At 42.1% G+C, this 27,482-nt stretch overlaps 1 protein-coding gene across 6 annotated transcripts in view; it reads right to left on the bottom strand.

The window, feature by feature from the left end:
• LOC129703482 (serine/threonine-protein kinase PAK 2-like) overlaps nucleotides 1–27,482 on the bottom strand; it is a 56,313-nt gene that overhangs the window by 5,259 nt on the left and 23,572 nt on the right. For all 6 annotated transcript variants that reach the window (XM_055645995.1, XM_055645996.1, XM_055645993.1 and 3 more), the window contains 10 exons: nucleotides 11,117–11,325; nucleotides 9,431–9,531; nucleotides 7,488–7,632; nucleotides 7,316–7,350; nucleotides 6,855–6,965; nucleotides 5,174–5,297; nucleotides 4,665–4,728; nucleotides 2,474–2,522; nucleotides 1,716–1,828; nucleotides 1,327–1,444 (listed from right to left, as the gene is read on the bottom strand). In XM_055645995.1, coding sequence (XP_055501970.1) covers nucleotides 1,327–1,444; nucleotides 1,716–1,828; nucleotides 2,474–2,522; nucleotides 4,665–4,728; nucleotides 5,174–5,297; nucleotides 6,855–6,965; nucleotides 7,316–7,350; nucleotides 7,488–7,632; nucleotides 9,431–9,531; nucleotides 11,117–11,306 — 1,050 coding nt within the window. In that variant the 5' untranslated portion in view covers nucleotides 11,307–11,325. The remainder of the gene's footprint in view (nucleotides 1–1,326; nucleotides 1,445–1,715; nucleotides 1,829–2,473; nucleotides 2,523–4,664; nucleotides 4,729–5,173; nucleotides 5,298–6,854; nucleotides 6,966–7,315; nucleotides 7,351–7,487; nucleotides 7,633–9,430; nucleotides 9,532–11,116; nucleotides 11,326–27,482) is intronic.

The following is a 27,482-nucleotide window of genomic DNA, read 5'->3' as shown; positions in this document are numbered from 1 at the left end:
TCTGTGCTGCTTTCACCTTTAAAAGCCACCTTTGTTCTTTCTCCTTAAATCTACAGTTCTTTTTGCAAGTACTATATGATTGCAAGGTGCCACAAGTAGAGAAAATCAAAGCTCATTTTTTCAAAAATGATTTGAGTGTATGTCATAAAGTTTTTACAGCCTCTAGATATGGATGGATCAGCTAAATGCAAGATGGTGTCTGACACAATTTACACCATCCTTTTACAGAGTAAAGTCCATACACTTTGACAATCGTCAATTGTGTATTAAAAGAAATACAAATGCACAAAGTCAGAAATCACAAAGAGCATACTAGGAATTGGCAGTTGATTCAACATGTTGTTTGCAGCAAGGAATCAAGGAGTGGCTGAATCCCACACAAAGCACTTGAGCGCCAACGGTGGAGCTGTGGAATTGTGAAGAATTGCACAAGATAGCAACTGGAGCAAGAGCCCCCCCCACCCCACACCAATCAATATGATCATGGCTGATCAGCTCCAGGACTTAACACCTTTGTGTTAGGTTTCCCAATCTCCTCTTTAAACACCTGCAATAACCCAGGGTCTACATTGTTCCAGGGTTGAGAATTCATATACACCTCAGATTTAAATAATCTTGTAGCTATGAATAGTATTCCCACAGTGGCGGCCACGGTGGCGCAGCAGTAGAGTTGATGCCTTACTGCGAATGCAGTGCTGGAGACCCGGGTTCGATCCAGACCACGGGAGCTGTCTGAACAGAGTTTGTTCGTTCTCCCTGTGACCTGCATGGGTTCTCTCCAAGATCTTCGGTTTCCTCCCACACTCCAAAGATGTACAGGTATGTAGGTTAACTGACTAGGTAAAATCTAATGTAAAACATTGTCCCTAGTGGGTAAAGGATAGTGTTAATATGTAGGGATCGCTGGTTGGTGCAGACCCGGTGGGCCGAAAGGGCCCGTTTCCTAAACTAAACACGGTGCTGTCGCGGTGGTGCAGCGGTAGAGTTGCTGCCTTACAGCAAATGCAGCGCCGGATACTGGGTTCGATAATGATTACGGGTGGTGTCTGTACGGAGTTTGTACGTTCTTCCCGTGACCTGCGTGGGTTTTCTCCAAGATCTGCCCCCACATTACAAAGAATGACAGGTTTGTAGGTTAATTGGCTTAGTAAATATAAAAATTGTCCTTAGTGGGTGCAGGATAGTGTTAATGTGCGAGGATCGCTGGTCGGTGTGGACCGGGTGGGACGAGGGGCCTGTTTCCGTGCTGCATCTCTAAAGTATGTTTATTTATTAGCACAAGAAAGCTACTGAACAATTGGAAGGCAACTTCCAATAGAAACATACCTCCCTGCACACAGCAGCAATCTGTGCCTCATCCATGCAGGTTTCTGTAACAACATCAGTCAATGAACCTCCGGCCAGATATTCCATCACAACACACAACTCGTCTCCCACCAGGTAGCTAGGACAAAAAAGCAAAGCTTGTTTGTAGCACAAGTGTCCAGTAAAGCTCCTCAACTATATTTCCAGCACAGGTTACACACCTTTTCCCATGGTAAACCATAAAGGAAACATTACAGACATATCATTCAAAAGCAACAACTTTAGTTGAGGAAGATTTTGAAGGATATTCACAACATTTCTCTGTAATGATGGCGGGCGAAGCCCAAAGTAGATTCAGACCAAAGTCATTCAGACCAGGAATGACAAAAAAAAAGTTACTTCTCCATTACCTGTCCAGGAAGTTGACAATATTGCTGTTCTTCAATTCTTTCATCACCAGGATCTCATTGATGATCAGCTCTTTCTTTGGTTGTTTCTGCAGGTTGATCTGTTTGATCGCCACCTGGGAAAGGACAGGTGTGGTTACGTATCATGTCTAAATCCAGCACCATCCCGTGTAGCCACATCACAAACAGAAATGCTCTCCACACAGGCAGAAGCAGACACCATCACTAGCCAAGCATTACTTTCAAAGAATATGAATAGACTTCCTCATCCTCATGGCTAACTTTCTCCAGCATGTAAAGTGGACTTTCCTGGCTGGCTGAAGGTGGCAAGAACATTCTAAGACCTTCATGGTAAATATTCAAAGAATACTTTTGTCAGTGAAATCATGCAGTCACTCAACAGAAAGCAAAACTTCTGCATTTGTAGAATTATTCATAACATCCACTGAACATTAACCACCCAATTTTACTCATTTGTGCTGTAAACCTGTAAGCATATCTACATATAAAGTAGTAATATCTACATATAAAAGTACCCCCTTTAGATTTGTCATGGATACAATCCAAGTAAAGCTTATTTCCATAAATAGTTCCAAAATATTGTGCATCCAAAACATGTCTGCAACACCTGAAGCTCACAACTAATGGGTTTAGTGCATCTTGCTGCTCAGTGTGTCCCTCTATCTCGATGATCAGAAGTGTACAGCCCCCAATTCTAGCTTTGCGTTCAGGATTAGTTTCCAAATTAAACTGTAACGTACCTCCTGTCCAGTGGCCACATCAATAGCTGTGAATACTGTACCAGAGGCGCTGTAAAGAAACAAGATAGAATAGCAAAATCATACGCATTTTTGACTAAATGTACGATACGAATTGCAATCTCAAGTCAATAGAAAGTACAATCTGAATTCTTCAATGTGAAGGACAGTGTTAAAATGGAGAGACATCTATAATCATGGGCCTTTAAGGACAACCTAGATTATGAAAGAAAACTGGCAGGGAACATAAAAACTGACTGCAAAAGTTTTTATAGATATGTGAAAAGAAAGAGATTAGTTAAAACAAATGTAGGTCCCTTGCAGTCAGAAACAGGTGAGTTGATCATGGGGAACAAGGATATGGCGGACCAATTGAATAACTACTTTGGTTCCGTCTTCACTAAGGAAGACATACATAATTTGCCGGAAATAGCAGGGGACCGCGGGTCAAAGGAGTTGGAGGAATTGAGTGAAATCCAGGTTAGCCGGGAAGTGGTGTTGGGTAAACTGAATGGATTAAAGGCCGATAAATCCCCAGGGCCAGATAGGCTGCATCCCAGAGTACTTAAAGAAGTAGCTCCAGAAATAGTGGATGCATTAGTAATAATCTTTCAAAACTCTTTAGATTCTGGAGTAGTTCCTGAAGATTGGCGGGTAGCAAACGTAACCCCACTTTTTAAGAAGGGAGGGAGAGAGAAAATGGGGAATTACAGACCAGTTAGTCTAACATCGGTAGTGGGGAAACTGCTAGAGTCAGTTATTAAAGATGGGATAGCAGCACATTTGGAAAGTGGTGAAATCATTGGACAAAGTCAGCATGGATTTACGAAAGGTAAATCATGTCTGACGAATCTTATAGAATTTTTCGAGGATGTAACTAGTAGCGTTGATAGGGGAGAACCAGTGGATGTGGTGTATCTGGACTTCCAGAAGGCTTTCGACAAGGTCCCACATAAGAGATTAGTATACAAACTTAAAGCACAAGGCATTGGGGGTTCAGTATTGATGTGGATAGAGAACTGGCTGGCAAACAGGAAGCAAAGAGTAGGAGTAAACGGATCCTTTTCACAATGGCAGGCAGTGACTAGTGGGGTACCCCAAGGCTCAGTACTGGGACCCCAGCTATTTACAATATATATTAATGATCTGGATGAGGGAATTGAAGGCAATATCTCCAAGTTTGCGGATGACACTAAGCTGGGGGGCAGTGTTAGCTGTGAGGAGGATGCTAGGAGACTGCAGGGTGACTTGGATAGGCTGGGTGAGTGGGCAAATGTTTGGCAGATGCAGTATAATGTGGATAAATGTGAGGTTATCCATTTTGGTGGCAAAAACAGGAAAGCAGACTATTATCTAAATGGTGGCCGATTGGGAAAGGGGGAGATGCAGCGAGACCTGGGTGTCATGGTACACCAGTCATTGAAGGTAGGCATGCAGGTGCAGCAGGCAGTAAAGAAAGCGAATGGTATGTTAGCTTTCATTGCTAAAGGATTTGAGTATAGGAGCAGAGAGGTTCTACTGCAGTTGTACAGGGTCTTGGTGAGACCACACCTGGAGTATTGCGTACAGTTTTGGTCTCCAAATCTGAGGAAGGACATTATTGCCATAGAGGGAGTGCAGAGACGGTTCACCAGACTGATTCCTGGGATGTCAGGACTGTCTTATGAAGAAAGACTGGATAGACTTGGTTTATATTCTCTAGAATTTAGAAGATTGAGAGGGGATCTTATAGAAACTTACAAAATTCTTAAGGGGTTGGACAGGCTAGATGCAGGAAGATTGTTCCCGATGTTAGGGAAGTCCAGGACAAGGGGTCACAGCTTAAGGATAAAGGGAAAATCCTTTAAAACCGAGATGAGAAGAACTTTTTTCACACAGAGAGTGGTGAATCTCTGGAACTCTCTGCCACAGAGGGTAGTTGAGGCCAGTTCATTGGCTATATTTAAGAAGGAGTTAGATGTGGCCCTTGTGGCTAAGGGGATCAGGGGGTATGGAGAGAAGGCAGGTACGGGATACTGAGTTGGATGATCAGCCATGATCATATTGAATGGCGGTGCAGGCTCGAAGGGCCGAATGGCCTACTCCTGCACCTAATTTCTATGTATCTAACCTAAAGCGCTCAGTGGGATTCTATCAGACAACCCAATACATCCAACGTTGCAATATTCAGAGAGAAACAAGTAGCAGCACTCACCCCTGTCCAATCTTTTCAAATCTGGTATATTTCTTCTTTGGATCTCCAACACTCACAATACTTCCTGTACAAAGAAGAACCAATGATGGTAAAATAACTTATTAAAAGTGACAAGGCATTCAAATGGTGCACAGACCATTCATTGGGGCTTTTGTTTATGTTTGAAATTCCAGGGGTTTGATGGTTTCTGTGACTCCTGTGAAGCATTTCAAGACTGCATCCCCCAGTTAGAGTAGGTAGTCCCCTAAATCAATGTCCAACTCACTTTGACGCCGGTGCAGTTACTGGCTGTTTATTCAACCATTAATGCTTTACATGCCCAACAGCTAATACATTACAACTCTGCACATAAACTTCACAACTGCATTAGGTGAAGCTCTGACACACCAGCACATCAAGTTCCACCACCATATTAAATCCAAATATCTTGCTTTATACGCCTAACATTCTGAGATTAGAGCATGTGATTACTCCAGAGGATCGATCTCCGATAAAGATTAAACACTTACTCAATTTTTCCATTATTTCATCATCAGTCATCTTCGTTTTCTTTTTCGTTTTGTCTGATCCCTTTGAAACACCGTCACCATCAGTCGTCGGTGGGATTGGATCTATCACCGAACGTGTATAAACCTGAAAAATAATCAATTTTTGTTTGTTTAAACATAGTATGTTTAGACTCACACCACACACTAGATGATCACCAAACTTCAACCATAGTTTTCAGCCTCCAACTCATCCAAAAGGCATGTGAAATAAATGTAAACTGCAAGTGTTCAAAATCGGTACCCGGACTTGGCGCCGACGGACGAGAAGCCAAAGCAAAGAAGTGGAAGCCAAATAACCGAATGGAAACAAAGCCGAAACGCCAACTAACCGAAAGGGTGGGACATCTAAATGCAAACTAACTGAAAGGGTGGGACGTCTAAAAGCCAACTAACCGAAAGGTTGTGTCGTCTAAAAGCAAACTCACCGAATGGCCGCTCTGGCGAAATGCCACCTACCCGAAAGGCGGCGTTGCCTACAAGCCAGCGAACCGTTGGCTTGTAGGCGACGAAAGCAGCCCTGAAACACTACTGTTTTATTTATACCTCGAAAGATCAGTGCTAAGTCATCAGCCAGTTTTAATTTCAGAAACCTAGTTGTCAAGCATACAAGTTATTTTTATAGTCTCAAAACAAAATTTAAAAAAACTTAGCATTCAGAATGAGTTCATGCAGACTGAAATGAAAAATAAAAAATCTATTAAGAGTCTACAAAGGATAATCAACCAGTGCAAAGAAAAAAGGTGATATTTGTAGATAGATTTGGATTTAAACAGGGACAGGGTTTGGTGCTTTGGGCAGCTAAATGCGCAATATACAAGCAGTGTTTGTGAAAAAGATGCATTAGCGTTTACATCTTCCTTCACACTGCCCAAGACCCAACCACCATTCAATTTAGAGGACTTAATTTGCTCTACTTTCATTTGGTTGCCTGAGATTCATTCATCACAACGAAGTCTTCTTCAGTGTGGAGAAACCAAATACAGATTGCATTGTCCCTTTGTGAAAGACATACATTTGGCCTTATGTGACCCAAAGTTTCCAGTAATCCATTATTTGAATCCTCCAATCCAATCTGACCTGTGTCCTAACCCCCCCCCCCCCCCATTTTCTTTCCTCATAGATTCAGCAGATCAAGCAGCGTCCGTCTAACATTCTCTTTTATTTCATGACTTCAGTAACTCATATTTTGCTTCTGTGATATTGGGAGTTTTATCCATATGCTGATAACACCAAAAATCATTAAAAGTGAGAAGGGTCCTTGTTAACCAAAATGGGCTCTTGGTATATATTCAATAAAGAAATTAGCTTCATTGAAAATGTTCAATGCAGATAAATGATTACGGTACACGTGATGAATTAGGATCATTTGAAGGATAAAAACTGCTTTGGAGCACAAGAGGCAGTAGATTCGATATATCAGAGACAGAACACAAATACACAGAGATAAAGCTTGACCCATGAAGGAATACGTTTTTGAAGTGGCTTGTAGGCATGATACATATGAAGGAATTAATCACAAAGGAACACATGAAAAGAGCGAAAACTAGTTCCGACAGTTTGAACAAGGAACTCTATCTAGTTCAAGGATAACAAGCTCCTCTTGAGCTTGGGCATTGTGCTGTGCAGGTTTGGGAATACTCACAGATTTGGTGCAATCTGGCCGCGGTGCAATGGCCGGAGGCAGGGCCTCATCATCATCATCCTCCTCTGGAACAGTCGGTACGTTTGAAGGTTCTGTGCCTTTTGAACTGCGCTGAAGAGAGAGGATTGCGTTTTAGAACACTTATGCACAAACTGCATCGTTCTCTTCTCCTTCATAACCATGGTCTGCATACACCAAAGTCTTTCTCTGGTTTCCATGTCTGAAATGTTTTCATCCCATGTCATTCAACCATACAATTTGTTCTTTGAATATAACCACTCAGTTTCCTATTTACATTCTAAATATGGTGATGTTTTCCCCCATCTGATCAATAGAAACCTCTTGCAATCAATTTTTACAAAACAGACAAAACAAAAGAGCGACTTTTTCAGTTCAATTATCCCTCAAATACTGGACTAATCAAAGCTGAGGCACAATGGAAGAAGATACAGGATACTCACTTTTGGTGTGCCAGCAGGAAATCCATCTTGCTGGTCTAAATAAAATGAGATAGAGTTTAAACCAAGGATTTGCATTGGTCCACAACTATTAGTTTCGAGCATTGTTGGAGAACCGTTCAGAAACGTTTCTTCTACTCGCCCACTATTTCAATACGCCACTTCATGGCCTTACCTGAGAAACTCAGATACTTCTGTTTCACTGTAGTTTTAGAATCGTAGAATTTGAGCACATCAAGCACAGCCTGAGGATTTTTCTTCTGTTCCAGTTTGGTGATATTGGATGTCTGTAATAGCCGAGCCCATTGCTCTGGCATTCCCTGCAAAACACCACGACTTCAGATTCGGAATCACAGGCACTAGGATTCATATAATCAATGTATGTGTTCCACAGCTCAACCCACCTGAAGTCGGCTAATGTTCAAGAGGGTTTAATTGCCCAGTGTGTGTTGGGGCTACTAATTATGTATTTAATTCTCCTCACCCTGACTATGCATTTATTATGGCCAACATTCAGCTGGGTTCTGAGCTACTGACAATAGAACATTTCAGATGGCATATGAATACTATCAGAATAACAGGCCAACATTTCACCCATCCCCAAGGCACCTGACCTCAACTTAATGCATGAACAAAGCAGAATAGAGATAGCAAGAGTGGGAATCTTGACTAAAAACTAGTTATACTCTGTGGGTCAAATGTGGACAACAAAATATCAGAATCATTCTCATTGATGGGCAAACCAGTAGAGTAAAAATAATTAGAAAACTTGATATTATGTTTTATTTGAACAAAAGGAGTTTTCCAAACCAGGGCATCAGAGATGTCCTCATTCTTTAGAAAATGGGGGTTCCCCTTATCGACGATAGATGAGGCTCTCACCACAGTCTCCTTTATATCCCGTAGCTCCGCTTTCACTCCCCATCCCCCCCACTCGTAACAAGGACAGAGTCCCCATTGCCCTCACCTTCCACCTACCAGCCGTCACATACAACAGATAATCCTCCGACATTTTTGCCACCTCCAATGGGATCCCACCACTGGCCACATCTTCCCATCTCATCCCCTTTCGGCTTTCCGCAGAGACCACTCCCTCCGTAACTCCCCGGTCAATTCATCCCTTCCCACCCAAACCACCCCTTCCCTTGGTACTTTCCCTTGCAACCGCAGGAAATGCCACACTTGTCGCTTTACCTCCCCCCTCGACATCATCCAAGGACCCAAGCAGTCTTTACAGGTGAAGCAGAGGTTCACCTGCACCTCCTCAAACATCATCTATTGCATCTCCTGTTCTAGGTTGTCAACTGCTTCACATTGGTGAGACCAAGCGCAGGCTTGGTGATTGTTTCGCCCAACACTTGCTCTCAGTTTGCATTAATCAACCTGATCTCCCGGTAGCTCAACACTTCAACCCCCCCTCCCATTCCGAATCCGTCCTTTCTGTCCTGAGCCTCCTGCATGGCCAGAGTGAGTCCTACCGCAAATTGGAGGAGCAGCACCTCATATTTTGCTTGGGTAGTTTACACCCCAGCGGTATGAACATTGACTTGTCCTTGCTCTCTCCCTCCTTCCCAGCTCTCCCACAGCCTATTGCCTCCGCCTCTTCCTTTCTTCTTCCTGCCCCCTCACTCCCATATCAGTCTGAAGAAGGGTCTCGACCCGAAATGTCACCTATTCCTTCGCTCCATAGATGCTGCCTCACCCGCTGAGTTTCTCCAGCATTTTTGTCTACTTTCGATTTTTCCAGCATCTCCAGTTCTTTCTTAAACATCTAAACATCTATTCAGCAGATGTTCTTAAACATCCTGCTTTTGCCCCATATCCCTGATTCCTTTATCCCTAAGAGCTAAATCTAACTCAATATCTTCTGACAATCAGAAAAAAAACTGCCTTGGCAATGTGGGAATTTGCGCAATGAGCCTTCAAGTAGGAGAAAAGCACTCGGTGATTGGTAGTGCAAACCTTCCAAGGTAACATGCATGTCCTTCAGATGGTTTGACGCAATAGGTAGTGACTGCCAGCAAATTCATTGGAATAGGGCCAATTCCAAAGCAGCCAACCATTAAGTCAGAATGATCACAAAGGCATAATTCATTGCACATCTCATTATGTACTCACTGTGAACTCGCCCGTCACTGCATCAAACCCAACATGGATTGTATGTTCAAAGTCTGACGGAGGAGATATTTCTGGCCGTTCTTTTTCTCTCTTCTTATTCCCTGTAAAAACAATGCAATTGTAGAGTAACTATTAAAGCAAGAGGAACACAATCACAATCAAAGGATAGTGTTTAAAAATAAATTATTTTGATAACAAAGTGGACAATTTCTCCGCCCTAGCTAAAGGCGGTCATGCATCAATCACAGGGAGGTTACCCAGACTGCTCCAGACAGTACAATAGGTATCGCGGTTGTGATATTGATCTAGCAGGGTAGAAGTTGCTATTGAAAGTACAAGTTCTTCCCACCTCATCCACTCCCTTCAAGCAAGCCTAACACAAGGAAATAAAAATTGGAATATTGAACATTTGACCAGTTGACCAAACATTTGAACACTGACATGATAGACCTTGACAAAATGATTGACTTTAAACCCAATGACTGCCTAGTGCATAATTCGGTAGATTCCTTTGCTACTTCATGAAACAAGCCAATACTGCAGACTTTGGCCAGACAGAACTGGGAGGTGCAATTCTAAACTTTGCCCAAATGTCTTCAGAAATGTTAACTGATGTCAGCTTCTGTTTAACACTGGGAAAATAAGCTAATCACAAGCACATTAAAAACCAAAGTGTTTTAATACAGAACTGTGTTGTACAGTTAAAACACTTACTACTGCCACTGTGATACACATAGATAGATATAGATATGCCATTTATTGTCACTATACATGTACAGTGAAACTGAAAGCTGCTCGTACTCAGTGCATACATACAATTTTACACAAAAAACAAGAAACAGAAAAACAAAACAGAAGGGAGATGGGGGGGGGGGAATAGGTGCACAAATTCTACGGCGCTACATACATATATACATATATACAGATAGAAGTCCGTGTTGGGCGGTGTAGTCAGTGCATGTGTGGATTTGAATTTATGGTAGATATAATTCTCGGGAAGCAGCTATTCCTGAGTCTGTTTGTCCTGGATTTGATGCACCTATAGCGCCTTCCAGAGGGCAGCAGGTCGAACAGTCCAAACGCAGGATGGGAGCTGTCTTTGGTGATCTTCTTTGCCCTGCTAAGGCAGCGGGAGGTGTAGATGTCCATCAGGGAGGGGAGAGGGCAACCAATGATCCTCTGCGCTGTCCTGGTTACCCTCTGAAGCCTCTCCCTGTCTGCCATGGTGCAGCTGCCATACCATGCATAAGCAGTAAACAGTAAACACTACTAGCACTAAACCCAAAAGCCACCAGAAACAATGCATTACAGATGACACTAGTTTTTCTCAACATACTTGCTACATATGAAAACTTTTACCATTTAATGTACTTCCATCCAATTCCTAAACCTTTTGCCCCTTGTATACTTCACATCTGTGAACAGACGACATTTTAGATCAGGACCCATCAGTAAGAAAGGTCTCGATCAGAAAAATCATCCATCAATTCTCTCCACAGATGCTTCCTGACCCACAGAGTCCCTCCATCACTTTGGCTTTTGCTCCAATTCACATCCAATCGCCAAATGTCCAATATTTTATTGGCACATCTCCACATGGGACACAGAAGTCACACCATGTCCTCCATACCATTCTCACCCCAGTCTCAGCATGTTCCATTGTCATGTTTTGGCACCTCACTCTACCTTTCTCTCCGGTATTTGAGAAGATTGACTTCAGCTTTGTCCGCTTCTGTTTCTCTTCAGGCACAGATGGTAGTGGTTTAGCATTATGGTTGGTCAACAGAGTGTCCTTATTGCTCATGCAGAAGCTGGTGCTGCTCACACGTACTGGAGGTGCAGGTGGTTTGTCTTCCAACTCTCCGTTGTTGGACATAATTCCGGATTACAAAACCCTGGTTAAAAAAAAAGAGACAATGTTGACCTGAGAAAGGCAATGCCAGAGGCAGAAGGTCAAAGGAAATTAAAAAAAAATTGCATTAATTGTCTTAAAACACAAATTATGATACAGTGTAATCAGGAACAAATCTTGACTGTGAATACTTTAGCTCTGCAATAAAATGGTCACAAATTAAGCTACCAAAATTTGTTTAGAGCCCTCACCATTTTCAACATCTGCATTGTCAGGAACTGAAGGAACAATGTCTTCAAATGGATACAAAATAAAAATGTTGTGGGAGCCAAAGTAAAAGGGTTTTCTACAATTTGACTGGTATCCTATTACACCAAGATTAACCCAAAATTCAGAGCAATGGTTGTAAATAAAATGTTATAATTAAAATCAGTATTAAATTTGAAAGACGCAGTCCCTAATTTTCAGTCATTCCTGATAGCAGGCACCCCAACTGCCACTGACTTTTTCTCCCCAACTGAAGCAACTATCCAATTTTATTAATACATGTCCATCACAGATTTTCTGACAACTAGTGGTCCCAGCACCTCGTTTAATCCAGACAAAATCACGAAAGCTCGCTCGAACCTCCCCTGGAAAATATGGCGCCTAGGCTGGGTGAGGTGGTCGATCTCTACCTCATTGGGTCTTCCACAGCCAATCGATGGGTCACATTTGTCCCATGGCCAGGGCTCTGGAACTACAGGTTTGCGCGGAGCTGGTGGATCGGCTCGCAAAACTGACTTCCAAGGTCCGTATCTCAGCCCCCGGTGGCCTAGGTGCCCCCCACCTTTGAACTCCTCTCGGACGGAGGCAGCGGTCACACCACCCTACCACATTTTCGGCAGATTCAACAAATCCCAGGTATGCAGAGGTTGGCCTGGAAAGCAGTGCCTCAGCCCAATAGGAGGCCACCAATCCAACCCTTGACGTCCCAGGACAACTCATTAACTGGCGCCCAGGCAAGAAATAAAAGTTTTGCTGTAAAATGCATTGACATTTAATATTTATTTTTTTATTTGTTTAAGTTTCTAACAGTCCATGGTGCTTTAGAGACATGGAAGGGGTATAATTAGTGGGTCAGAGCTGCATTGTTGTATTATTATTACATGACCTCTGTTGGTCTGGCAAAACAGATGAAGGCAATGCCGTGGAACAAAGGGTGCCAGAAAATCTGGTAGACCTGCACTCCTTTTTCCAGATAACCATTGGCTCTCACCCTTCATACTCATCCAGTTGGCCCAACGAAACCAATAAGATCATTCAAATTACAAACAGCCTTGGCTACACTGCACCAAGTACACCCTGGTGTTGAACCTCATATTTCAGCTGCCTGTCTGACATATCTCAAACATGAGTGCAAAGGTCTTTGCCGAAATTGATACTACCTGGTAATCTTAAACAGTCATTGTAGTTTTGTTCCACAAACAAAAGCCTTACCATTTCAGCTGCACCAAGTAATTTTGCTGAACTAAAAATAAAGCCGTCTGTAAATTCTGTCTGTTGACCTCTCCTATTGAGAATTTTAATATTCTACTTTTTTACGACTCTGGCATATTTTTACTATTCTGACAGCATATTTTTTTTTAAATGTCTAAGCTTGTTTATTTAACTCCAGAACCACCTGCAAATTGGTCTACATGCAGAGTGAGTGCACTGTTAAGTCTACAGAGAATCTCACCCAGGAATTTTAGATTTTGCACGAGTTCTCAATCTCTGCTCATGGTAAACGAAATAAACATCCTTCTTAACTCGTATACAATCTCGAAGTTAATCTTGCACAAATTAGTATTGTGACATCTGTTTCCCCATATACTGTAAGGAAGTTGCTTCTACTTTAAACGTGAATGTTCAAAATAACAGGAACAAGTCAAATAGACTCTGCTCTGCTCTGAATTTTAATTTGATTTAACTACATTCATGACACGTTACTTGATACTTCCTTAAAATCTATCAATCTGAAATGTTCCATTAAACATATTCCCAACCCTCTTTCACGGTTTTTTATCCCCACCAAGGTGCACTTTGGAATCATGCATGGATAATTGCTTTCTATTTTAAGATCTTGGTTTCTTCTTTGAGACGGAGATGTAGATGTTCTTTAAATAGCAGCATACTTCCTGGAAACTCACATCACTCTAGCTCCTATGGTCAGTGTGACACTGATCCAAAATACTTGACCTCAGAGCAGGTGGCTGCATGTTAGAAGTGAATATGCTTTTACAAGAGAATCTTCATGAACACATTCTACTCATCACAGTTTGAAAGCATCACGTTTAAAGTCACAACTGTTACTCAAAATGATTTGGAAACACCTGCCCAAGTCATGACCACACACCAGGCTATGGTTTGAACTGTGAATGTGGAATCTTGTTCCTTTGAAGGTCCTATCAAGATCTGACATTACTAGTCATGCAATTTGTTTCATTTGTTTGCCAAGTTGAGATGGTGATCGCCTTCCTGCCAGGTTCATTGACATTTACAACATCGTTGTGTGAACTAAAACAAATAGTTCATCTCTGGAGCCAGAGAGTAGAAAAGCACTGAAACAAGCTCTTCGGACCAACCAGCCCTTGCAGACTAACATGCCCACCAATCTCAGAATAGAACAAATTATCTTTTAAAGTCCACAGCCAAAAATCTCCAATAAAAAAAGTCTCAACCAGATTCATTCTGGTAATTTCCAGGGAAACACAGTGGGCGATCAACAAGTAAAAAAGATGCAAGATGAGTTGTGTGCTCGGTAAGGCGCTGGTCAGGCTGCATTTCGAGTATTGTGAGCAATTTTGGGCACTATATCTGAGGATGTGCTGGCTCTGGAGTGGGTCCAGAGTTGGTTTACAAGAATGATCCCAAGAATGAGTGGGTTAACATATGAGCGTTTGACTGCACTGGGCCTGAACTCTCTGGAGTTTACAAGGATGAGGTGGGACCCCATAGACGCTTACCGAATAGTGAAAGGCTTGGATAGAGTGGATGTGGAGAGGATGTTTACACAAGTGGGACTAGCCACCAGAGGTCATCGCCTCAGAATTAAAGGACGAAGAATTTCTTTAGACAGAGCAGTGGCGGAAATCGCTATCAAAATATGGAGGGGTCAGGGGACGGGGGGGACGGGGAGACACAATTTCTTGGCGGCCGCGCGCGCGGCTTCGAAGGCTTCTGCCATGGGGCCCTGTGAACAGTAATTACAGCTCAATCCAGCGCTAAATGCAGCTCAACTCTGCCTGTCTCGCTGAGTTAAACTGCAGCCCTGCCTGGACTGACGGAATACCAGTCCGGAGCCGTGGAGCTAGCGCTGCTTCTCTGCATTGGCTGTTAGCCTGGGCCATATTTCCCTTAAGTCCAGGCAGGGCTGTAGGTTAACCTAGCGGGACAGGCAGAGTTGAGCTGGGTTTAGCGCTGCTTCTCTGCGCTGGCTGTGGGCCTGGGGGCACCACGCCCATCTGACTCCCGACGTCTCTGGCAACCCCCGGGCGTGGGGCACTCGGGTGGAGACGGGGCTGTTCGGCAGCGATTGCAGCGCCGGAGAGGCGGCCGGGATCGATCCTGGGTAGGCGCAGGTCTGTGTCCAGGGCGGCCGTTGCGATCCTATGACCTTGGCACCTCTCCCTCCTCCAATCACCTATCCTCAGTCTCACTCCCCTACTTCCGCCTCTGACCGACACCTCCCTCCTCCAATCGCGCTGGATCATCATGTCCTGCCCCCATTGCCTGCTGACCGACGTCTCTCTCATCTGTCCCACCCCCACTGTCTCGCGGAAAGTTGAGATTTCACCAAAAAGTGGGGGTGGGGGGGAGGATCGTCCCCCACCTCTCAAAACAGTGGGGGGAAATGTCCCCACTGCCCCCCCTGGATTTCCGCCACTGAGTAAGAGGGTGGTGAATCTGTGGATTTTTTTAACAGAAGGCTGTGGAGGCAATGGATATTTTTTAAGGTAGAGATTTATAGATTCTTGATTTACATGGATGTTAAGGGTTATATGGATGTAACATCTTGATTTATATGGATGTAAAGATGACGGCGCTGGCTTAACAGCTGCGGCCCACCTGCAGTCCGTCTGTGTTTTTTATTCTTTTTGTTCCTTTGTCATGTTTTAGTTAATTTTGTTTTATTAAGTTGTGTATGTGTGTGGGTGGGGTGGGAGAAACATGCTTTGGTCTCTTCCTTCGGGGATGCGACTTTTTATTTCTGTCGTATTCCCCGTCTCCGTCTGCGCTGAGGCCTAATGGTGGAGCTGGCAGCCTCGGAGCTGTGGCGCTGGCAGCAGCGACCCGACTCTGCCTCGGAGCTGTGGCGGCGAGTTTGAACCGGCCCGATTGCGGAGCACGGTTGAGCCGCAGGACTTACCATCACCCGGTGAGGTCACAACATCTGGAGCCTGGATCGCCTCGACGCAGAGGGAGAACAAAGAGAGAAGAGACAGAGACTTTAAGATTTTGCCTTCCATCACAGTGAGGAGGTGTTTGGTGAACTTACTGTGGTGAATGTTAAATTTGTGTTGATTGTGTGTTTTTGTCATTTTTTATTATATGTATGACTGCAGGGAAACGAAATTTTGTTCAGACCGAAAGGTCTGAGTGACAAATAAATTCAATTCAATTCAATGGGGAGAAGGCAGGACAATGGGGTTAGGTGGGAGAGACCGATCAGCCACAATGGAATGGCAGAGTAGACTAGATGGGCCAATAGCCTAATTCTGCTCCTATCACTTATGACCAAACATCTTCATTTTCTCAGCAAGATGAGAGCTGCAAGTGATTAGAATGTCAATAAATTGGACCACCAACAAGAACCAAGCTGAACACATTTCCTGATAACTGGTACTAATATGGTGGACTGTAATGTTTGTGGAGTAATAGGACATTATCAACACCTGTGCTAAGCAGTAAACTGGTCAGCAGTTACTCATCACCAATGTGGGAGGATCAATAGTTTAGGGAGTTTCACCACCATTTACTCAATGACTTATCACTGGCTGCCCAATCACCACTCACTTCCTCTAAATTATGATACTTAAAAAAACACACCACTTCTTCCTGTAGAATTCTCCAAGCAAGACATCACTTGCCCACTGTTATACAGACCAACTCATTATGAGCTGCACCCAATCATTCTTTATTTGCTGCTTATCATCAGGTCAGAATCATGAAACAGTGATCTGAAGATTGCTGCTCCATTACAACAGTTTTGGAGGGAAGCCATCACATACTTCATACAAAGTTAGCCATGTCCAAACGATCTTCAAGAAATGCTTCCACAGTGTAAACATTAAAATTGATCTGGAAAAATAGTAAATGGCACATGGTTTTGTCAACCTGGATGAAGAACCTATATTTACACTGCAGACAGCTTTTATTACACAAATGGATGAAAAACTTGGATAAAATTTAAACTCCTGGAGTTAGAATACTGTACAACATTGGAACATTGTGAAGTATTTTGCACACAAGTACATTAAGAGTTTAGTCTTGGCAACCAACTTGTACATAGCAAGGTCAGAAGACCAACAAAAATGGGAACAGTGAATCCACTTTTAGGGCCACTGGCTCGTGCATAAAAATTGATCAGGGAATATCTGGCCAACTACACTGTTCTTTTGAAATGGTGTCATGTGGTTTTTCCTTCAATCCACTCAAGGAGATAGCTTTCATTTAATAGCAGTAATTTATTATAAATTGTGATGTACATAATACACACTTCATCATAAATTCAAATGCAACCTTTCCCATCAAGTCTGCTCGCACATGCCTCTCATTGGTAACATATCTATGCTCACTGCATCACCCAACAGCACGTTTACTTTTTCATATTGCTTATGCAGAATCTGTACCACATCCTTCAAATCATTGAACCTAAAGATTAGTTTGAGAGACTTACCAGAAAGTTAGAGGTTCAAAAGGAAATAAAGCCACAGTCAGATAATCATCTACAACATTTGCTGTACAAGCTAGTTGGCAGAATAGTCTTGAAACTACTCAATAACAACGTCTGATATCGTAGCTCAACAACCCATTCTATCCGCATAGCTCTTAGTTCCCTGTGTTTAAGCATCCTTTCATTTTCAGTAATGAATTTAGTGAGGAACTGAATACCCAACAGGCAATCAAAGCTCGAACATTTGTCCCTCGTTCACTCCTATATGGCTGATTGTTCCTCTCCCAACCTTAATCCTGCACTTCAGAATTTATCTCTATTGACCACACAATATTCCATGATTCTGCCATCCTTTGAGGAAGAGAGTTACAATGTCTCATAACCCACAAAATATGATTCATTTCAATGCCAAGGTAGTCGAGGACAAGGATTACACTTGATGAAAATGTTAAATTGTGAGGAGGGGTCATTACTAAAGGGCTAGGCAAAAACTGGAGAGAGTTTGGAGATGACCACATTTATAGGTCAGCTAGTTAGATCTGTGGCTCGGCAAGTTCCAGTAAGCTTAGAATACAAGGATTACAAGGTTTGCAAATCTTGGATAACTAGAGATACTGCAAGTTCTGTCAAAAAGAAAAAAGAAAGAGGTCCACTGGAGCACAAAGGGGGGAATTAATGCCTGAAGCCAGAGAAAATATGCGAGATCCTAAATGAGCGCTTTGCATTCATATTCAAGGAGAAGGATGATGTTGAGATCAAGGTGGGGTAGAATTGATATTCTAGGCCATGTTAGTATTACAAATTGGTGTTGAGTATTGTGAAAAATATTATGGTGGATAATTCCCCAGGGTCTGATATAATCAGTCTGAGGATACTCTGGGAGTAAAAGGAGGAGATTGCTGGGACCTTAACAGAGATCTTTAGCCACAGGTGAGGTGCCAGAAGACTAGAGAATAGCCAACATTATTTCTTGAAGAGCAAAATGGATCATCTGGGAAATTATAGGCTGGCGATCCTGTTATATTGGTTGCAAGGATGGGAATAAATGAAGATTCACTTATATAAGAGCTTGAACCGTATAGGGATATTCAGCATGTTTTTTTGGAGAGGAAGTGCAGTTTCTCAAACATAATTAAGGTAAAGATTATTGGTGAGGGTATTGTAATAGATATTGTCTACAGGACCTCAAAGGATTTGATAAGGTCTCCCATAGCAGGCTGATCCAGGAGGTTAAGTCACATTGGATCCAAAGTACGTTGGGAAATGGGATACAAAATTGGCTTGGTTAAAGAAGACAGAGGATAATGGTACAGTGATATTTCTCCGACTAAAAATCTGTGATCAGTTGTGTTTTGCAAGGATCATTGCTGGTTAGGATAAAAATGTAGATAGTCTAATTAGTCAGTTTGCAGAGGAGAAGAGAATTGGTGGAGTTGTGGATAATGAGGAAAGATGGCAAAGGATACAGCAGGATATCGTTCAGTTAGAAAGTTGAGGGAACAAATGGCAGATGGAGTTTAACCTAAACTCCACTAGTCCAACTAGCTTTTCCTCATAACCCAATCCGTGCATCCCAAGTATCTGTCCAGTCAAGTGTCTCTACTTGATATATCTGTCCATATTCCTTCAAGGAATCTTTGTATCCTTCAACCAGTTTACATCCACGCATTAGTTATAATCATAAACTGCCAATTCACAAGTGCTCACGGCAATCCATCTGTAATACTCAGACAATTTTAAAGTGATCTATTTATTGCTTTTCCATTTCTCTCCACAGTCTGGGCACGCCTTTCCTTGGCAGTTGTTTAATGTTAAGGATGAGTTACTTGCACAATGATTTTGTGGCTTCTAAAGGTGGCTCTGCAGAATCTGCATTTCTGCCAGAAGTGGGGCATTGTGCTTTGTTTCAAACAATGTGCACTCCTTGCACTTTGTGCCCACCCTTCATGTGCTCCCATCGGGCAGTCGGTAAGTACTTAAGTGCTTTAGTCTTTAGCAGTGAGTTCTCGTGTTCTGGTGAGGTTATTTTATTTTCTCCAGGATAAGAGATATTCTTTAAGAATATTTCAGTTCTCCTAGGGATCTCCATCTTAGAGTGCTTGTTTGGAGGCTGGTGTCTGGCACATGGGCAATGTGTGCAGCATATGGTCAAGATGCCTTCATTAGTGGGATATTAGCATCATGATGACATTGCGATATCTGTTCTGTCAGCAGATTTTGCAGAGGCAGTGGTGGAGGTACTTTTCTAGTACTTTGATGTAAGGATCATGGACTGCTTGCCCAATGTGAACAAGATAGAATGACGACAAACGAAGATTGTCAAACTGCAGTCTACTGTAGTTCCTTCATTATTAGTCCCAGATAGAGTCAAAGACTTTTGCAAAATCAAGACCATGTACAGTTGCTAATATTGCTTTATAGATTTTTCTTGAACAATGAATTTTATATTCATCGACAATACTGATGAGCAGAATCTACACTGCAAAACTGGAATGAGCTCTTTGGCTGCTGGGAGGTGAGGGTTAGGAGTTTTCTTGCAGCAGAGCTGCAGAATATTCTTTTCAAACACTTGCTGGTATGAGGCAGAGCCCTAATTGAGATTGATAGCATGCTTTGAAAGAAGTGCGGAGTGTTCCTTCCGGTCTTAACAACATTGATGTGTTTGCCAATCCTGAATTCTTTCCAGGGAGGATACGTGCATTTTTGTACCATAGATACTCTTGACAGTATTATAATGGCTGGCAGATACCTCTTTCCATCCAACATCTGTTTTTTAGATTACAAGTTTTTTTGTTGGACCACAGCTGACAGCTGATTCCCAGGTACACAAAATTGCTGGAGAAACTCAGCGGGTGCAGCAGCATCTATGGAGCAAAGGAAATAGGCGACGTTTCGGGCCGAAACCCTTCTTCAGACTGATGGGGGGTGGGGGGGAAGAAGGAAGGAAAAAGGGAGGAGGAGGAGCCTGAGGGCGGGGGGATGGGAGGAGACAGCTCAAGGGTTAAGGAAGGGGAGGAGACAGCAAGGGCTAGCAAAATTGGGAGAATTCAACGTTCATGCCATCAGGACGCAAGCTGATTCCCAGGTATCTGTTTGCTCGAGGCTGTAGTAGAACTCCTTTTCTGAAGTCAGGGCTCATCGGCTGTTGATAGTAGCATACCACCTCTGAGATAGAGCGAGCTGAAAGGTCATGATATGTTTGTTTATTTCACAGGGAAAACCACAGAATCCAGACCAGCTAATTTGCATCAGAAAACACAAGGGCCATAGGAAGAACTCTTTGGCTTTGCCCTGCCAGAAGGTATGCACATCATCTAAAAAAAATGAAGGAAACTCGAGGCAATGAGAAAAAGACAAGCTTTAATCTTCATCATCCCCAAAGAGAAAATCTATCGATAGATGTCAAGTCTCCTCCACCAACACCAGACCCCTTGTAAAAGTATTCTCCATTTACCATGCTACATCCACCATTCACTTTTTCACCGGCACTGATATTTCTTTACATGTTGTACGTTTGATTTGCAATGTCAAAACATCTTTTTGTATAGTTCTTCCTGTTGTTGGAATAAAATCTGTCCTCATTGTCTGTTTTATTGTCTAATTTTAAGTACAAGAAGAAATGGATGGCAAATTCACAAAAAACAGGAAACTAGCTACACTGAGATTGGATTGGCTGAACTTGTTTTCCTTGGCATGAAGGAGACCAGCGGGTGATCTGGTAGAGGTATATAAAGTAAAAGGCAATATATACAATAGATTTTTTCCCCCAATGATCGTTAAGGGCATCAAAAACAAGAGGACTAAGATCAAGTTTTAAAGGTCATCTGAGGGATATGTTTTTCTTTACACAGAGTGGTTGACATCTGGACTGGCAGAGAGGAGTCAAGTATAATCAATGCATTTCAGGGACATTTAGACAGGCACTTAAATAAGGCATAAAAGGGCACAAACCTAATGCAGGCAAATGGGATGGACATAGAGTTATACTGCATGGAAACAGGCCATTCGGTCCAATCTGCCCAACATGCCCCATCTACACCAGCCCCACCTGATTGGGACTGGCCCATATCCCTCCAAACCTAGCTGATGCATTTACCTATCCAAATGTTTTTAAACATTGTGATAGTACCTGCCTCAACTACCTCCTCTGGCAGCTCATTCCATATACCTACCTCCCTCTGTAAAAATAGTTGCCCCTTGGATTCCTATTAAATCTTTCTCCCTGGTTTTAAATCTATGCCCTCTGGCTGTTGATTCCCCAACTGGGTAAAATACTGTGCATTTACCCTTTCTATTCCTCTCATGATCATGTACATCACTATAAGATCATCCTTCATCCTCCTACACTCCAAGGAACAAAGTCCGAGCCTGGTCAACCTCTCGCTATAGCTCAGGCCCTCGAGTCCTGACAACATCCTCATAAATATTCCCTGCACGCTTTCCAGTCTAACAACGTCTTTCCCAGAACAGGATGACCACAACTGAACACATCACTAAATGTGGCCTCACTAATGTTCTGTACAACTGTAGCATGGCCTCACAACCTCTATACTTAATACTCAAGAAGGCTTGGTGGACAAAAAGACCAATTTCTGTGCTGTACAAATATGACTGATAGTACAAGTCAATATGCAGAATGCCACTCTGTGCCTGAGAGAATCCAAGTAGGAATTAAGTGGAGAGTCATGTTTGCAGACAGAACTGACATTCAGCTAAGCACCTCTCAAATCTATATTTTGTCTACATGATAATGAAGAGCTGACACAAGTGGAGAGTGACGACAGTGTGCCGCACAGGAAATGCACAGAAGGTATAAAGGAAATGTGTGCAAGAAATAAGACTTTCATAGCGTGCTTTTGGTCCATCTACGTAATCCTATTTACCAGCATTGTCTGCATCCTTGTAAGCCATGCCTATTTAAGTGGCAGTCTCAATTTCTCTTAAATATAATTGGAAATAAACACCCGTCAGCTGTACAAGATGTCATTTTTTATTTTCAAGCTAGAATACAGATCTCAACAGTACTTTTGTTAGATAATTTTAATAATCAAACTATTGTACTAGAAAACTAGCTAATCACAAGCACAATAAAGCATCAGATTATCACACTCAAGAGTGCACTGTTACGAGACTGTCCGATAAAAACTAGCAATGACACAAGATTAATTAACAGAGACCAATCAGTACTAAGCAACCCATTGCTGGTGAAGTGACACTAACATTTGGCTGTTGTCTGCTTCATCAGTTACAGACAATGACTATAATGATGCCCATAAAAAATAATTTTATTCAAAATACCAAAATGGCACAGCTGGTAGAGCTGCTTCCTCCCAGCACCAGAGACCCTGACATTGGGTGCTGCCTGTGTCTCCCTCTGTGACTGCGTGGGTTTTCTCCAGGTGTTCTGCTTTTCTTTCCTATCCCCAAAAGATAGGAAATGTTCATGGCTTCTATAAAATTGCCCCTAATGTGTCGGGACTGGATGAGAAATTGGGAAAATGAGAACCTGTGTGAATGGGCGATGAAAGGTTAGAGTGGACTCTGTAGGCTGAAGAGCCCGTTGCCATGCTTCATCTTCAAACTGAAAATGACCTTTGTCATTCTATTGGCTGTCACTGTATCAACTGGATCTTTTAACATTTCAGTCTAATTCTCTGTCAATACCACAATGATTAAGTACAGAAACTGCTAGCTAAGAGAACTAATATATTAGTGAATTCTAAATTTCACCCACCTTTCTGTACTATTGATTCACATCTGTGACACCCCTCTGTATTTGCAATCGCCATATGGTACCCAATAGTCCAGCATATCATCTTGCAATGAAAATTTACCACACTGAATTCACAAACACATCAAACCATAAAGAGCCAGATGCTGAATATCTACCATATCCCTTAAAACACAGGTCAAAGAGAAGCCTCATCTTAGAATAAACAATGGTGCCTTGCATATTCCCCAAAAACATATATATCCCAATCTGATGGAAATGCAAACATCAGGACACATATTTGCAAATGGCAATTCCCTATTTCTCCATGGAAGTGATAAGAACGGGAAGACAATTGGAACACCCTCAATTATTTCAATAATCTTCCTTAAGCACACTATTGGAGTCATCCCCAAGTCCATGCACCGCAGTTTAGCTTAAATGGGAGCAGGGTCCATGTTGAAGTAGCGACAACCTAACACATTCAAAACAAATGAAAGTGGATAAGAACAAGCAATTCTTTGCTTAATTATGGTACACTAAATTTGCATCGCTTGGAAGCAAACATAACACTTGGATTTCAATTTCCCCCAAAAATCTACTGTTCACGACCTTCATTAGGTAATTTATCAAAAAATCTTCCCATCTCTTCAAAATGTTTTAGTGCACACTTTCCTGTTAAAACACAAGAACAATGATTGTCCTCATTTACCTCACTAGAATAACTGCATACATTTTTTTTGTACATTACAAAATTAGAAAATTTCCATACCAAGTAAAACATCAAAAGCATCTGGGCAAAAATAAAATACACTTTCCAGATTGGCTCATATCTAAAGAGCAAAACTATGGTCTCTCACAAATTGTCTATTCCCTGATCACTGCAAGCACGGTAATCTCACATAGTAGGAATCAGAGTAATGCACCACAGAAAGAGGCTCTTCAGCCACTCAGCATCAAAGACACTAAGCCATGTTTTTCTCCATACAATCCAACATCTTCTCCCAGATTCTGTCCCACAGCCTGTGTAATTTGTTAGAGCCAACTAACCTATAATTTGATACATGGGAAGAAACCCAAGCAGTCACTGAGAGGACTTACAAATGCCCAACAGAAAGCAACAGAAAGTATGATTAAACCAATGTACTTTCCTATTGCTCAAATATACTCAAGCATAGCTAAATAAGTCATCTCCTCTTAAAATATGAAACCAGTTTCTGAAGACCTGAACAACAGGAGCATTATCTAGAAAATTATAACAATTATCAAATTGGAAGCATTTTAAAATAATTCATGACATGGTCCTTTATAGATATCAAATCAACTAAATGGTAGTCATAATAGACTAAATGTAAAGTTGGTAATCCCAGACTTTTTGCTGGTGACACGAGAGCAAACACCATTCCCACGTATTTCAGATTGTACCTACACCACTGCTACTAACTGTTAATCAAACACATGTTACTCAGAGACCTAACCACATCTGAAGGTGCGCTTTCCTGTCAGTTACTGAACCGAAGCAGAGAGGAAGCAGCCAATCAGGGTCACATGGAATTCTATTTGTTCTCAAACCAACCTTTTTTGGTGTTGACAGTGTCATGGTATTGAATTGCAATAACCACATATTCACATTTCAGCAAGTTTCCGAAAACTTACTTATGCGCCCGTGGCAGTGTGGAACTCTGCTAAATTAGTAGTTCGGCAAAAGTAGATTTATCCTATTGAAACCCAATTCTCCCCAAGATAAACTGATAAGTTGTTTTTACTAAAACAAAAATCAGATGATTAACTTGTTGAAACTATCACTGTTGTAAAACTCAAGTCGTGATGAATGCCCTTCACGTCGAGCAACTACTGTTTGGATCTACAAGTGACGCCAATTGCACACAAACACGAGTCTACCAGTTTGTGAAGAGGCCGATTGGCACACTGTTGTACCAAACCACTAATTAAAATGAAAAAGTACCACAAATAGAACTCAAGTATCGTATCAGGACAAATGCATTGGTGTTCCCCAAAGAGTGCCCCGTAAATAACTGAGGAGAGCATTACGTTTCTCAGTGATTCAGCTAGGCATAGGCTCTGAGCCAAGAGCTGGAATTCACACAGAAGTGTGCCCACGGATAGCTGTGGATGTGGTGGCCCAAATTGAGTGTTTTCATGCTGTATATATCTGATAAATTCAGGATAGTGGTCTGACAGACTGGTCACAACAGTGTGACTATTGTAATTACAACTGCATCAAGGGATTGACTTCTGTTCCCAAGCCATCCTTTTTTGGTGCTGACATTATCATGATATCCAACTACATCAACCATACATTCACATTTCAGCAAGTTGCAGATCAGAACCAGATTCATACATCAACAAGGAAACATGGGCCATCAACAAAAGAAATGTAGGCAACCACAATATGAAATGATTGATCCAGCATTTCCTTCAATACTCTTCTCAACTTCAAACTAGAACCAGCTTCAAACCGACTTAAATGGAAATATGGTTTGTAAAAACAAAGGATCCAAGAAATAAGGAACCAGTGTGGCAAAACTTTTAACATGAAGCAAGTGATTCAACAGTCAAAGGATCAAGTTAAAATGTGGCAACTGTCATATCAAGTTGCAAAATGTGCTAGACAACTAACTGATTAATACAGTTCCAAACAAGTCTCATCCAATGAAACAGTCATTTTGTGTGTACTCTCAGCAGAAGATGAAAATCCCACAGCATCTCGAAGAAAAAGAGAGTTCACATTGGTGCCCTGGAATATAATTAACTTTCAACCATATAACTAAAGCAAACGTTCATCAGATTGAAGCTATTTGTGGGATCTTGTGCACAAATTGCATTTCGGATTAATTGCAAAGCAAGTGTGACTGCTTTTCAAAATAACTGACCGTGAAGTACTCTGTGACATCCTAGGGTAACAAGAGGTACGTTTAATTTACACACTTGACCTCTCGTGTTTTCCCCACCAACACAAAGGCCAGTCTGCAGCCATTTTGGTGTACATCATATCTTGAAATAGCCAAATGCACGAGGTATAACAGCACCATCATTTCAACTATGGTGCTGAAGTTCCACCTGATTGCATTGCAAGCCAAGCTTTGCCAGGAGGACCCAAACCTGACACCATTGCAGAAGCGCAATGTTACCAGTGCCATCAAAACCGCACAACTCACAAAAACAATAATCCATCCTTAGATTATACATAACTATCACTTGCAGATTAAATGTGAGGTTATCCTGGCAAAAACTCCTATTATCAATCATGGGAAACTGTTGCAGCGAGACCTGGGTGTGGCCATCATTGAAGGTAAAGGTGCAGCGCAAAGCGATATGTTAGCCTTCTGCAAAAATTACAGAGCAGTGTTAAGTTGTACAACACACCTTAGTTTTGGTTCCAAATCATTATTGCCATGTGCAGAGCTTAGATTCCTTATACATAAAGTACCTCTCCTTATAGAAACTTACAAAATTCCAAGATGAATATATTGCATTTCATTGCTTAATATGGAGGAAATAAAAAGATCCGGTATCTGGAACTCTATGCACGAGCCAGTTCATTGGCTATATTTAAGAGGGAGTTAGATGTCTTGTGGTGGGATTCTATTGACTGGATTGCATTCAGCCAAGGTATATGGGCACTCCCACTTAGATGTTTCTAAGGTGATGCAAAGGTTCAAGACTTGTGGGGACTTTAAGGTTATGGCACCACTTAGATGGTGATCAAGGTTCAAGACTGGCTACTTATGACTCAGCACATCACATTTTTACTTTTGATTGTCAGCTGTTATCATTTTGCTTGGTCAATAAAACCTCTGTACTTTGAGATGAGAAACTCTACCAAGTTCCTCATCTCCTCTGCATGTCTGTTTGTGTTGAATAAAGACCTGTTGCATCTCTAGCTCCAGTCTCCATGCAGGTCATTCAAAAATCACAATAGGGAAATTAGTTTCCCTGCAGGCATTAAAGCTGTCCACATTATCACAATTTTACTGTACTCAATTTGGGTACGGTAAAGAAATAGAACAAAGCAATGTTTATTTTCCTCGCATCCACCTAATACAGCTATCAATTGTTCCACTATAACACAAATTTCCAGAACGTAAATTGGATACAATGCGATGGATGGATCAGCGAACACCATTTGTATTGCACGAGCCGAATTGGTTGTAACACAATTGTCTCTTAAGAACTTATAGCCCTGTCCCACGGTACGAGTTCATTCCAAGAGCTCTCCCGAGTTTAAAAAAAATCAAACTCGTGGTAAACACGGAGAATGAACGTAGCGGGTACGTCAGAGCTCAGGGACGTCTCTTAGGGGCTCGTAACATTAACAGCAGGTAATCGGGACAACTCGCTAACGGCAGGTAAGCACGGGAAGACTCATGACGATTTTTCAACATGTTGAAAAATGTCCACGAGAGCCCCGAGTACCGACGAGTAGCCATTACCGTAAATCTCCGAGTTCGAATCAGGGCAAACTCGGGAGAGCTCTTGGAATGAACTCGTACCGTGGAAGAGGGCTTTAAGGCTGCCAGTTTCACTGCAGAAGACTAAGATAATTATTTTG

The sequence above is a fragment of the Leucoraja erinacea genome, chromosome 14 (genome assembly GCF_028641065.1).
Source record: "Leucoraja erinacea ecotype New England chromosome 14, Leri_hhj_1, whole genome shotgun sequence".
NCBI classification, from domain to species: Eukaryota; Metazoa; Chordata; class Chondrichthyes; order Rajiformes; family Rajidae; genus Leucoraja; species Leucoraja erinaceus.
The sequence above is the reverse complement of the archived record's forward strand: the minus strand, read 5'-3'. Positions and strand labels throughout refer to the sequence as shown.